At 48.0% G+C, this 12,449-nt stretch overlaps 1 protein-coding gene across 11 annotated transcripts in view; it reads right to left on the bottom strand.

Annotated features, from left to right (window-relative positions):
• Positions 1–12,449, bottom strand: part of ITSN1 (intersectin 1) — a 351,280-nt gene that overhangs the window by 128,517 nt on the left and 210,314 nt on the right. For 8 of the 11 annotated variants that reach the window (XM_063956498.1, XM_063956491.1, XM_063956492.1 and 5 more), the window contains 6 exons: positions 10,507–10,628; positions 4,071–4,199; positions 3,276–3,490; positions 2,483–2,610; positions 1,857–2,095; positions 841–1,000 (listed from right to left, as the gene is read on the bottom strand). In XM_063956498.1, coding sequence (XP_063812568.1) covers positions 841–1,000; positions 1,857–2,095; positions 2,483–2,610; positions 3,276–3,490; positions 4,071–4,199; positions 10,507–10,628 — 993 coding nt within the window. The remainder of the gene's footprint in view (positions 1–840; positions 1,001–1,856; positions 2,096–2,482; positions 2,611–3,275; positions 3,491–4,070; positions 4,200–10,506; positions 10,629–12,449) is intronic. The other 3 variants (XM_063956499.1, XM_063956494.1, XM_063956495.1) reach the window with 1 other exon arrangement.

Raw genomic sequence — 12,449 nt, 5'->3', positions numbered from 1 at the left:
TTTTTAACCCTGTCTGTAGTGTAGTGACTGCAGGGGAGAGCCAGGGGAGCTTCCCTCCAACTGAGCTGTGAGGGAAAATGGCGCCAGTGTGCTGAGGAGATAGGCTCCGCCCCTTTTTCGCAGACTTTTCTCCTGCTTTTTTATGGATTCTGGCAGGGGTTAAAATTCATCCATATAGCCCTGGGGGCTATATGTGATGTATTTTCGCCAGCCAAGGTGTTTTTATTGCTGCTCAGGGCGCCCCCCCCTAGCGCCCTGCACCCTCAGTGACCGAAGTGTGAAGTGTGCTGAGGAGCAATGGCGCACAGCTGCAGTGCTGTGCGCTACCTTGGTGAAGACAGGATGTCTTCTGCCGCCGATTTTCCGGACCTCTTCTGTCTTCTGGCTCTGTAAGGGGGCCGGCGGCGCGGCTCTGGGACCCATCCATGGCTGGGCCTGTGATCGTCCCTCTGGAGCTAATGTCCAGTAGCCTAAGAAGCCCAATCCACTCTGCACGCAGGTGAGTTCGCTTCTTCTCCCCTTAGTCCCTCGATGCAGTGAGCCTGTTGCCAGCAGGTCTCACTGAAAATAAAAAACCTAAACTAAAACTTTCACTAAGAAGCTCAGGAGAGCCCCTAGTGTGCACCCTTCTCGTTCGGGCACAGAAATCTAACTGAGGCTTGGAGGAGGGTCATAGGGGGAGGAGCCAGTGCACACCAGATAGTCCTAAAGCTTTCTTTAGATGTGCCCAGTCTCCTGCGGAGCCGCTATTCCCCATGGTCCTTACGGAGTCCCCAGCATCCACTTAGGACGTTAGAGAAATATATAGCGCAAGTGTAGATACAACCAATGGGTTCATACCTGCCCCAGTACAGGAGAAGGAGAAGAGCCCGTTACGGTGGCGGGGGTAAAAGCGGAACGCTGCCGCATCTGGCCAGCGCTGGGTACAGACAGTGAAGGCTGAGCGGCCCACGAATCCCAATTGTCAGTTTCTGCTTTCTCATTGTTATTAGTTGGCCACCTATTGGACAGGAAAGTCAAAGAAATATATGTACAATTAGTGTAAAGAGATCCACACCGGAAGAAAGTAAATTGCACTTGTCAGCCATATACAGTGACGGCAGCCATTGTGTGCTCTGGTGAGGTCACTGATTTGTAGGAAATAGTGGATAGGCTGCAGTCTCACAGACACTGGTTCAGCCTAAAGTGAGCTTACCCACTGCATTTAGGTGACCAGTGCACGTTAAGAAATGTTATGTAGTACTTAGCCAGAGAGCAACATGATCTTAAATAAACGGTCATACATTTATGTGACTAACAAAGCACTGAATTCTAAATTCAACACAAGAATACAATCACTTTACTTAAAGAAGGGTCTCCCAAAAGCCAGTGTTATAAAGAGATAGAGAAAGAACTAGTAACAAAATGTGCTTAAATAATGCTTTTGTAGGGAATGGACCAGAGTATTTACCAAGTCGAGTTACTAAGGCAACCAATCAGCACTGACTGCACGTTATAAGATGAAAGGAAATGGACAACTTGTTGCTATGGAATACTGCACATTACAATAGTTACGCAGGATGCAAGATGACATATTTCCACCAATTTCAACGTGCATTTAAAAAGGAAAAAAAATGAAGCACCCGGCTCTTATTTTTCTTAGGTAAATAACCACGGCTGATATCCGATAATAGTTTTTTTTATGGCTTGTCTGTCCCATCGTACAAAAATAAGACAGTAGGTTAAGAGTCTGATGTGGCTCTGTGCTGGGAACAGTGTTTAAGAATTGTAAGCTCCAATGGTACAGTGTTGGAATAGGTTGGTCCAGGATTAAAATGAAATAAATACTGTGATCTTAGGTGGCTCTTAACACTTACGTTGAACTGAAGTCTGCCCAGTTGTTGGCGGTTGTAGTTGTATCGGTAAAAGCTACGGATGTGGCTGTGGACGGTGTCACATGGACAGTGGTTTTGGCTGTAGTGTCTTCTGGCTGCTCTACTGTAATCGGAAACTCGCTCTCAGGCATTCGCTCTGCGTAATTGGCAGGGAACCAGCCCGTCTTCCCTTTAAGTTCACCCCCAAGCCATCCGGGCTCTCCAGTTTGGCTCTCATCCACCTGCGGACGCGGACAGAAATGAGCTCACCGTGCAATGACTTTCTAGCGAATTGTACAACTTGCAAGCGTCAGTGTGACTGTCGCTGTACAGATTTTCGCTACACATTTCCATACCGTTAAGAATGCAAATGTTAACCATCACTGTAGAACTGCATCCAATCGTGGGATAAAGATATGACCTATATTCCACCGTACAACCTATGTATGCATCCTGAGAGATCGCTACATCAGTAGCAGCAGTGAGCAGTCAGCGAGTGTGAGAAAGGGTAACAGGCACCTTTACACCCAAGCCACCTTAGGAACGTTACATTTTTCTGGCCGCCACATCAGAGCTGTGCGTGGCGGTCTGCCTACAATTCCATATCATTCATAATCTTCAATTCTCACCATGATAACATCTCCTGGCTGGATGGTGATCTCATCATGACTTCTTGCATCGAAAGGATAAAGTGCCCGGTAATACACGACCTTCACATCCCCCTGAGAGATTGTTAGTGGTCCTTTTTCTGAAAAGACTAAAATGTACAGAAATGCTTTCAATGTAAAAATCGATCAGTTACATAATGCAGGCTGCACTGGTACATCATACACAGAAGACCTGCATCGTCCACTGGTGTTAGGTCACTTACAAGTATTCAGAAAAGTGTCAGGATAGTCACATGTTGTATGACGTTATGTGACTGTCTATAAACGGAAACTTAGCGAGACTGGACATTTGTTTTAGTGTTTCACTGTGTATACAAAATATGCTCGCCTTCTACGGTGTCCCCAAGGGACACTCTGATACCTGGATTGAGCAGTAATGCCATGAGGTCAACAAAACATCAACCAGTGTCCTCCCAGGGAGAAATAACCCTTGGAAGGCTGGGAAAAGCAGAATGTACAGTAAGTAGCAGCCTATAAATTGTGTGTCCTCTACTGACCTGCACTCCAAGCCCTCAGTTACCATTTCTATCCTGGCTCTAGTGATAATTGATGGAGTAAAGTATATGGCAGTGGTTCCTGGACTGTTAGGGTGCCTTGAAGACAGAGTTTGGGAACCCTTGGCTTATGGTGATAAAGCATCATTTGCATCTATAATGCAGGAACCAGCATGTGACGGTGGTAAATCACCATGAGATCACATGTCACACTAGAGTGATTGTGTGTTAGATGCTGACCAACAAGCACACATCTATACCTGTCCACGGGGCGCGTGCCCCTGGTTTCAGCGACTCAGGAGGCTGCTGGAAAGGTTTGCTGGCTTTTTCTTGGATCTCAGGCCTTTGCTCCTCCTCAAACTTCTTTACAGGTTCTTCCCTCTTCTGCTTTTCCTCATCTTGCAATAGTTTGTGCCGTGCTGGCTCCTCCTGTTTCACACGGTCCTGCCACTGTTTTTCCTGCTCGTGTGCCTTCCTAAAAGAGGGATCATGATGAGGCAGATGGTACATTAGGGTTTATATGGTCTACTGTATCCCTATAATGTCTGTCTGTCCCCCCCCCCCCCACCCCACACCATATGTGGATGCAGGTCTGTGCCACGCTTGGTCTGCTTTCATCTGGTAATGGATAATAACACAGAGTAACAGAGCAAAACGTAGTAAGTTCACAGGCTGCCAGAAGTGATAAGATTTTGGACATCAAGCCGTGACATTTAGTTACTTTAAACCCCGCAGCTCAATCACTGAAATCTCCGCACTTCCAGCAACCCGCAGTACTTGTGTGGCATTTACCCTTCCTTTATCAAGGCCAGGCATCATTATTATTCTAGCACCGTATGCCGCCACATCTGTGGTGTGATCTGGTTGGACAGTCTGAGCAGCTGAAGATCTGGTTCAATGTAGTCATCTTAAGGTTTCCAACCTTTACAGAGACCATCCTAGCCTGGTGCTCAGGCCAAACGGCCAGGATGAAGTTTTGCACAATCTTACCCTAAACCTACAAATAATTGTGATGTGTAGAGATTGCTGTTCCTTCCTCCAGCAAACACAGGTACCTATACATGCAGAACATGCTTTTGATGGTAAAGCTAACTCCATTAAGTAAGCGTGCTCCATACGGCTGTTTTCCCTCTCTGTCTGGCCTGATAAGTGCTGCACTGTCATTATTCCTCTCGGGTAACTCCCTGCACAACAAATACATACACAGTTACACACCAGCAGGCGGCCTGTTACCTTCCACAGTATAATCATTGACATCCATATAAACTATTTATAGCACAAATTTAAGAGTGGAACACCGCTATTCTTATCACCTATTCAATGTATGGAGAACCCCCCCCCCATTATTTTAACTGTGCATCTCCTCCGGCAACCTTTTCACGGGTTGCTTGTTGTAGCTGCCTCTAACGCTTTATGGGCCGCCTAAATCAGGTTGCGTCGCAAATGCAGTGTGCACGCACAAGTCCCGTCCTGCGCGTGCAGTTAATGCGGTCGGCTCGCATTAACTGTGAACGCCTCTGCGTGATTGACAGACATTGCGTTTTCGGGGGCGGCTGTGTGTTGTCAAACACAGCTGCTCTGATAGGAAAAATGGTGGCAGGACTCCTGCCGTCGCAGCCAGACTATGCCGGCAGGAGGATTCCCTAGTTTCTGTGACCACGCACTAACTGCGGTGCCATCGCAATTAGAGCGTGGCCTGAGATGGGCGGCCCCCAACATGCGATTGAAAATCAGAATTTTGGTACTTACCGATAAATCCCTTTCTCCGATTCCACAGGGGCCACTGGAGTGCAGATACAATGGGGAAATAGTAGGCAGTAACTGGGAGCTGGCACTTTAAATTTATAACCATGTGACTAGCTCCTCCCCTACTATGTCCAACGTCAAAGTAGAGGAGGTCTGCTAAGCCAACTAAAACAAGATAATACCAAGGAAACTTGGAAACCTAGTGATAGGGTAATAGGAACAAAACGCGCAGTCACACAGTGACATACAACCCGATAAGTGTAGAAGGAGGAGGAAACAGCGCTGGGTGGGCGTCCAGTGGCCCCTGTGGAATCGGAGAAAGGGATTTATCGGTAAGTACCAAAATCCTGATTTCTCCTTCATCCACTAGGGGCCACTGGAGTGCAGATACAATGGGGACATCCCAGAGCTCCCAAGACGGGAGGGAGAGCGCTGAGAGTCCTGCAAAACCGCTCGGCCAACCTGTGACACAGAGGCCGCAAAAATGTAAAATCCGTAAAATGTGACAAACGCATGATGTTCCGACTAAGCGGCATCGCAACATAAAGCATTGATGGAAACCCCGTGGGCGGCCGCCCCCGAAGGTCCCCAAGAGCGCGCGGTGTGCGCCGAAATGGAAAATGGAGGCTATTGAGCAACCGCCAAAAAAGATTGTCTGATGGTAAGACGTATCCAACGGCCCAACGTCTGCTCTGACCCCGGACATTTAGGACGGGAGTATCGTACAGAACAAAGAAGAAATCAATCTGTCGAATATCCGAAGACCTCTGTAGAAAGTCGACGAGCCCCGACAACATCCAAAGAGGGCCGAAAACATAAGTGTCAGATTTTTATGAAAAGCGGACTTCACCCCAGGAAGAAACGACAGCCGAGTCTGAAACTCAGCCATAACCTTATTCGAAAGGTGGGTTGTCGGTAGAGTACTCCCTGCAAGAGAGGCCGAACTTCCGGCCGCCAGGCTAATTTCCTTTGGAAGAAAACCTGAAGAGCAGAGACCCGAAATTTAGATCAACCTAGTCGAAGTGCAGCCGAGCAAACCACCCGGATAAACCAAAGAAGGCGGCTAAATAAAATAAAAAACCGAAGGAAAAACCCTCATCATCCACACCATGCCACATAAAGTTTCCAAAAGTGGCAAAAGCGAGACGAGGTAACCGACTTCCGGGGGCCAGTAGGTATAACCGAACTAGGAAACTCCATCCTCCTGAGAAGGTCTCGTGAACAGCCACGCCATTAAACGAAACCTGTGTAAGACCAAACAAAGAAAAAAGGACCACGTTGAAGTAGACAGTCCCACAGAGGTAGGAGCTAAGGTTCCTCTACTGACAACAGGTGCAGGGTGGATCTTCAAGTCATGCGCAGCCAAACTGGAGTCACCGAGAGGACTAGCGCGCATTCTCCCCTTATGTGTTGCAGAAAGTGAGGTAGAAAGGAAAGATAGACTAACCAGAAAACTCCAAGGAGCCGTGAGGGCATCGGCTACTGCCGCCAGAGCTCACGTCCGAGAGTAATAAAGGGTTAAAGAGTCAGTCGCAACGCCAAGAGGTCGATCCAAATTCTCCGCCAACAGCGGACCAGCTGACAAAACTCCGGGGAAGGTCCACTCACCCGGGTGCCTGACCTGGCGGCTTGACCTGGAATGAAGATGGTCGTCCTCTGCTCATAGGAGAATGTAGGCGACCTCTCTCAGCACCGCAACTTGGTTGAAGAGAGAGAACTGGTCCCGAGGCAGGAAAAAAAACCTCTGACGGACCGAGTTGAGAACTCTCCCTAAACACAGAAAAACAGAACGAGGAGCATAAATGGGACCCGTGTCGAATCAGAAGATCCTGGATCCTCCGGGTATTCAGAAGCAACCTAATCTGCAGAGTGGGTTTCCAGCAGTAGATTGTCCAGTTAGGGAACAAACGTCACTCCCTACCCTTGAAGTATGGCCATCCTGTGACCTTCATGAACACAGTGGGAGCAGAAGAGAGACCGAACGGAAAGGTCTGAAAGTGGACAGGAGTATCCTGTACTACGAATCGGCCAATGAGGAAGCCCAAATAGAAACCAGTAAACAGGCATCCCTGATGACTAAGGATGCCTAAAACCTCCCCTTTTTTTTTTAAACTAGCAATCACAGACTGAAATGATTCTAAGTACAGAATAGGTCTGTCCAAGACAAAAGGTCTGCAGGGTGGGTCTCCAGTAGTAGACCGTCCAGAGAGGATGCAGACGTGACTTCCTGCCCTTGAAGAAGAGCTATCCTGACAGCCCTGACCCTAGTGAACACTCTGGAAGCAGGAAAGAGCCCTAACGGAAGAACCTGAAAGTGAAAACGTATATCCTGGATAGCAAACTGGGGAAAAGCCCAAAGAGGCGTTTCTGTGGGAACCTGTAAGCAGGCATCCTTGCTGTCTAAGGACGCCATAAACCAGTTTTGCTCCAAACTGGCAATAACCGACAGAAAGGACTCCCCAAAAAAAGGAATAAGATCCTTTAAGTTCAGAATAGGGCTGGCCGAGTCGTCCGGCCTCAGTACGAGAACAAAGCTTGAGATAGAGCCTCGTTTCCGATTATTTGAGGGAACAGGGATCAGCATCCTTGCTGACAGAAGCTTCTTGAACGCCTCCTGCAGGACGACCCTCCTGTCGACGGAAACCGGCAAACCTGTGGTGAAGAAACACTGAGGCGGGTAGTCTGTAACCGCAAGTGATGAGATCTCTGACCCAAGTATCTGTACAGGATTGTACCCAGGTCTCCCTGAAACACCACAGACAAGCCCCCTACCCTGGGATCCCCCCCCCGGGGAGGCCCGACATGCAGACTGAGATGTGGAGGGCATACCATCAGGCTGAGTCGATGTTGATGAAACTCCGCCTCGGCCTGTACCTCGAGATTCATGGATAACAGAATCATCTCCTCTGGCCTGTGAAACCTGGAAGGGGTACGTAAGGAGCGAAAGGAAAGACCAGTCAAGGAACTGGAGCCGCAGTGGGAAGATAAGTGGACTTACCCCCAGCGGCAGATCCTTCCCGACCAGGGCCACGCCTCCATATTTTGGGCCAAGATAGCCAAAGCGTAAATTCTGGCTCCGAGGAGACAGACGTCCTTGGAGACTCCAAAGATACAAAGCAGATTCGCAAAAATGAACCTGTAGCTCCGAGGACGAACCTTCCCCAACAACTTACCTGTGCCAGGTAACGTAGAAAACCTTGCAGCTGCATATTTCTATGATACGGCTTCTTCAGCGAGGATACGCCAAGAACTAGCAGCGTCCTGGACAGGCGAGACCCCGAGGGGTCTATAATTGGAGGGGTCCATCTCGCTTCTGCTATCTGTGGGTAAAGAATAGGAAGACAAACAGTGTTTGATACCTGAATCTTGCATCCCGATGTTTCCAGGCCGCCGTCAGGAGTACATCCAGCGCAACAGAAACTGGAAAAGTCGCTGTCAGTCTTTGACTGGTGTCAAATCTCGATGGACTTGAAGTGTCCAGTTCCAACTCTTTCGCCTGCAGCACCCGACGAACTGTTGTAATAAGAGAACTTGAGACACTGGTTCAGATTCCTCATAAACCCGATCGACATCCGTAACCTGGATCTCCATCGCCTCCTCCAATAAATGCATCTTATCAGCAGAATCGTGCAACGGTGAGGTTAGCAACCTCTCGCCTTGAAACCTGGGGAGAAATTAAGGATGGAGTCTCTGGTTAACAGCGACCTTACCTGCGCAAGCAGAGCTGTCCAAACAGGAGCGTTCCGTAGCCGCGATGAGGGCTGAGTGGACGGTTCAGCCTTACAACCCTCACATAACCGGGAATTCTCTGTCCTGAGTGAACTTCTCATAACAGTTCTGACATGAGAAAAACTTTTGTGTCTGAGGTAATAAAAAGAGGGTGGGGGGGTACAGGAGCACAGCCTCATTTAATCCCTGCCCTACAGCGTGCAGTGACAGGCACGTTTCACTGTCTAATGGTCTCCGAGAGACTGGTTTAGATCGAGTACGTACCTCCCATTCCCAGAAAACGGAAGTTAGCGACCCCCCTTTTTTGAAAGCTGTGGAGGAGTTATAAGGACAGATCATGGCAGTGGAAAGTCCATTAACTGAACTTAGCAAGCTGTGTTTAGGTAACAGTAACAACACATCATCTGTAGTGAGGGCTGTACAGATATTTTGCAGCCCGCTAGTTAATAAAGGTATCTACGCAACCCTGCATCATTGTGTTACTAAACCTGGGTATGCATTAGTGCATTGAGCTGCACTACTTGTATGTTTTTATTTGACTACTATTGGAAAAATGGCGGCCAGCATCTGTGTGTTAAACACCGGGGCCACCAATAATCCAAGTCGGAGCTCCGCCCCCCCCCCCCTGCTATGGCGCCTATTTCAAACTGGCGCTAGTGTGGAAAGCCTCCCGCAGCGTAGTTAAGATATCCGCCGTGCGCGCTGAGCCCCCAGGTCTGCTGAGCGCTTAGATCCCGCAACGGGATTAGGCTCCCCCCCCCGATATGGCGCCTATTTTAAACTGTAACGGCGCTAGCGTGATCTACAGTGAGCGATTGCAGAGGGAGGCGACTGATCTCTCACTATGTTTACCCCGCTGCCTGCAGCCTAGTTAATCTGGCCGCCGTGCGCACTGAGCTGCCCGGGCTGCTGAGCGCTGAGATCCCACAGCGGGATTAGGCTCCGCCCCCCCGCCCCATTATGGTGCCAAATTTAAACCTGTACAGGCGCTTCTGTATCTCAGCGGGGGGATGCATCCCCTGCCGGCAATTGAGTCGGGGCCGGGGAGCAGAGCCGAGCGTCTCACTGTAGCTCAACTGCTTATTCATGGGCTACAGCAGCTGTACATTAGTAATACATAGTAAAAACACTGGCAGCACTAACTCTGCAGAGGTCAAATAAATGATCTAATGCGGAGCTGTGATCTGGCTGACCCTCAGCACTGTATGCTATGGCAGCTGAAATGAAAAAGCATAAGCTGTCTACATAAAACAGAATCCTCAACAGAGCGAAGCGGAGGAGGGGGGGTACTTACCGCTCCGAAGGAGTGGCCCCGACATGCGCCGCATGCAGCGGTGTCCGGCCGCATATACTTACGGCTGCCCTGCTGCCGGAATCTTCTGCTGACGGAGCGGCCCCGACACGCGCTGCACGCAGCGGTGTCCGGCCAGCTCAGTGTCTCCTTCAGCCGGGGCCCATCCCGAGCCGCACGCAGCTGCGATGGGACCTCGCCGGCAGCTCCCGCGGTGCAGACTGGCAGTGGCAGAGTTGCCAGTCTGAGTGGAAGAAAGAATAATAAAAATAAAATAAAAAATTCTTCAGAGAAGACCCAAGTGACCAGCTCCCTTGGGCACTAAAATAAGACTGGCTTGGAGGGGGGACATAGTAGGGGAGGAGCTAGTCACATGGTTATAAATTTAAAGTGCCAGCTCCCAGTTACTGCCTACTATTTCCCCATTGTATCTGCACTCCAATGGCCCCTAGTGGATGAAGGAGAAAAGTAGCAGTTTCTGCTAAAAAGCAGAATCAGCTACACTAACTGAATTAGGTCGTATATGCGTCAATCGTATACAATGCAGAGACCAGCAGTCACATTATACAGGAACAATGAGATACACAACTCTTCTAAAAAAGAACACAATGAAGGACACATGGAGCCCGACGATGATGGGAAGATTTCTACAAGCAATCGCCACACACTAATGAACATAGAAACCATTTCTACACAACCCATTAAGTACGTCTAGTGGAAATTACCTCTGAGCCTCCTCCTTATGCCTCTCCAGCTCCAGAATCCGCCGTTCTTGTTCCTTCATCCTCTCGGCCTCAATATCTTTCTGCTTCTCCAGCTGCTGTTTGCTATGCATTTCCCGCAGTTCCTGAAATATAATGACATTGTTACTGGAAGCCGACGGTCTTGGTAAATAAAACATTTATGGCTTAAATAACATCACCCAGGCTAACCAGGTGTCTTGTGACTGCCAAGACGCCTTTATTGGGGAAGAGAAGAGAGGAGTAGTAGTACTATGGTAAAGACAAATACAACAGAGCGCCTGGTAATATGGTCAATAAGGAAGTCAGGTGATGTATACAAATGTCACATTTCTCAATGTATGAAACAGTAAAAGGAACGCAACGCTGTGTGCTAATGCAATAAATTACTTTTCCATACTGGAAAATGTCCCGTCACAGTCTTAGCATGCCCTTGCAGTAAACTGTGGCTGCACATGCTTGGATGTGTAGTTATATAGCAGCTGGAGCGTCACATGATCATTATTCAGAGAAAAGCAGATGAACGGATAGAAGTTTTGAATTCAAAGGTGTTGATTCTATTAAGGGGAAATTACTCGCGGCCACGATTTAGTGTGGCATTATGCTGCAGTTAGTGACTCTCAGATAAGCCCCTTAAGACTGCGCTCAAAAATCCACGAGTTCGAGGCAAGATTGTGTCATGAGAGGGAAGAGCTGCGGAGCTGTTGCCCTCATTTTGTCGCTGTTACAACGACAAGTTGACTCCCTCGTGTCTAAATTAATTGACCACAAAATTAGTAAAGTTCACAAAAAATAAAAAAATGAATCCATATATAGGATTACCACACTATCCCTTTAAGCCGGAACACTGATGAATTATACAGGTACTCTAGCTGATTATAACCAGGTGAAATGCCGACATGAAGCCAGTCACCCACAGAACCTGTGAAATTCATGAGGTTTAAAAGGGACAGTATGGCAAGTCTACTATATATATATATATATATATATATATACATATACATATACATACACACACACACACACATATATATATACATATATATATATATATATATATACATACATACATACATACATAGACACACACAATATATATATACACACACATACATACACACACACACACACACAATATATATATATATATATATATATATATATATATATACACATACACACACACACACACATATTATATATAAGATTTTAAACCTACCGGTAAATCTTTTTCTCCTAGTCCGTAGAGGATGCTGGGGACTCCGTAAGGACCATGGGGTATAGACGGGCTCCGCAGGAGACATGGGCACTATAAAGAACTTTACATGGGTGTGCACTAGCTCCTCCCTCTATGCCCCTCCTCCAGACCTCAGTTAGAGAACTGTGCCCAGAGGAGACAGACAGTACGAGGAAAGGATTTTTGTTAATCTAAGGGCAAGATTCATACCAGCCCACACCGTATAACCTGGAATATATGCAACCAGTCAACAGTATGAACAAAAACAGCATCAGTCCAAGACTGATCTCAACTGTAACATAACCCTTATGTAAGCAATAACTATATACAAGCCTTGCAGAAATACGTCCGCACTGGGACGGGCGCCCAGCATCCTCTACGGACTAGGAGAAAAAGATTTACCGGTAGGTTTAAAATCTTATTTTCTCATACGTCCTAGAGGATGCTGGGGACTCCGTAAGGACCATGGGGATTATACCAAAGCTCCAGACCGGGCGGGAGAGTGCGGATGACTCTGCAGCACCGATTGAGCAAACATGAGGTCCTCCTCAGCCAGGGTATCAAACTTGTAGAATTTTGCAAAAGTGTTTGAACCCGACCAAGTCGCCGCTCGGCAAAGCTGTACTGCCGAGACGCCTCGGGCAGCCGCCCAAGAAGAGCCCACCTTCCTAGTGGAATAGGCCTTTATCAA

Source organism: Pseudophryne corroboree, chromosome 2 (genome assembly GCF_028390025.1).
Source record: "Pseudophryne corroboree isolate aPseCor3 chromosome 2, aPseCor3.hap2, whole genome shotgun sequence".
Lineage (NCBI taxonomy): Eukaryota > Metazoa > Chordata > Amphibia > Anura > Myobatrachidae > Pseudophryne > Pseudophryne corroboree.
The sequence above is the reverse complement of the archived record's forward strand: the minus strand, read 5'-3'. Positions and strand labels throughout refer to the sequence as shown.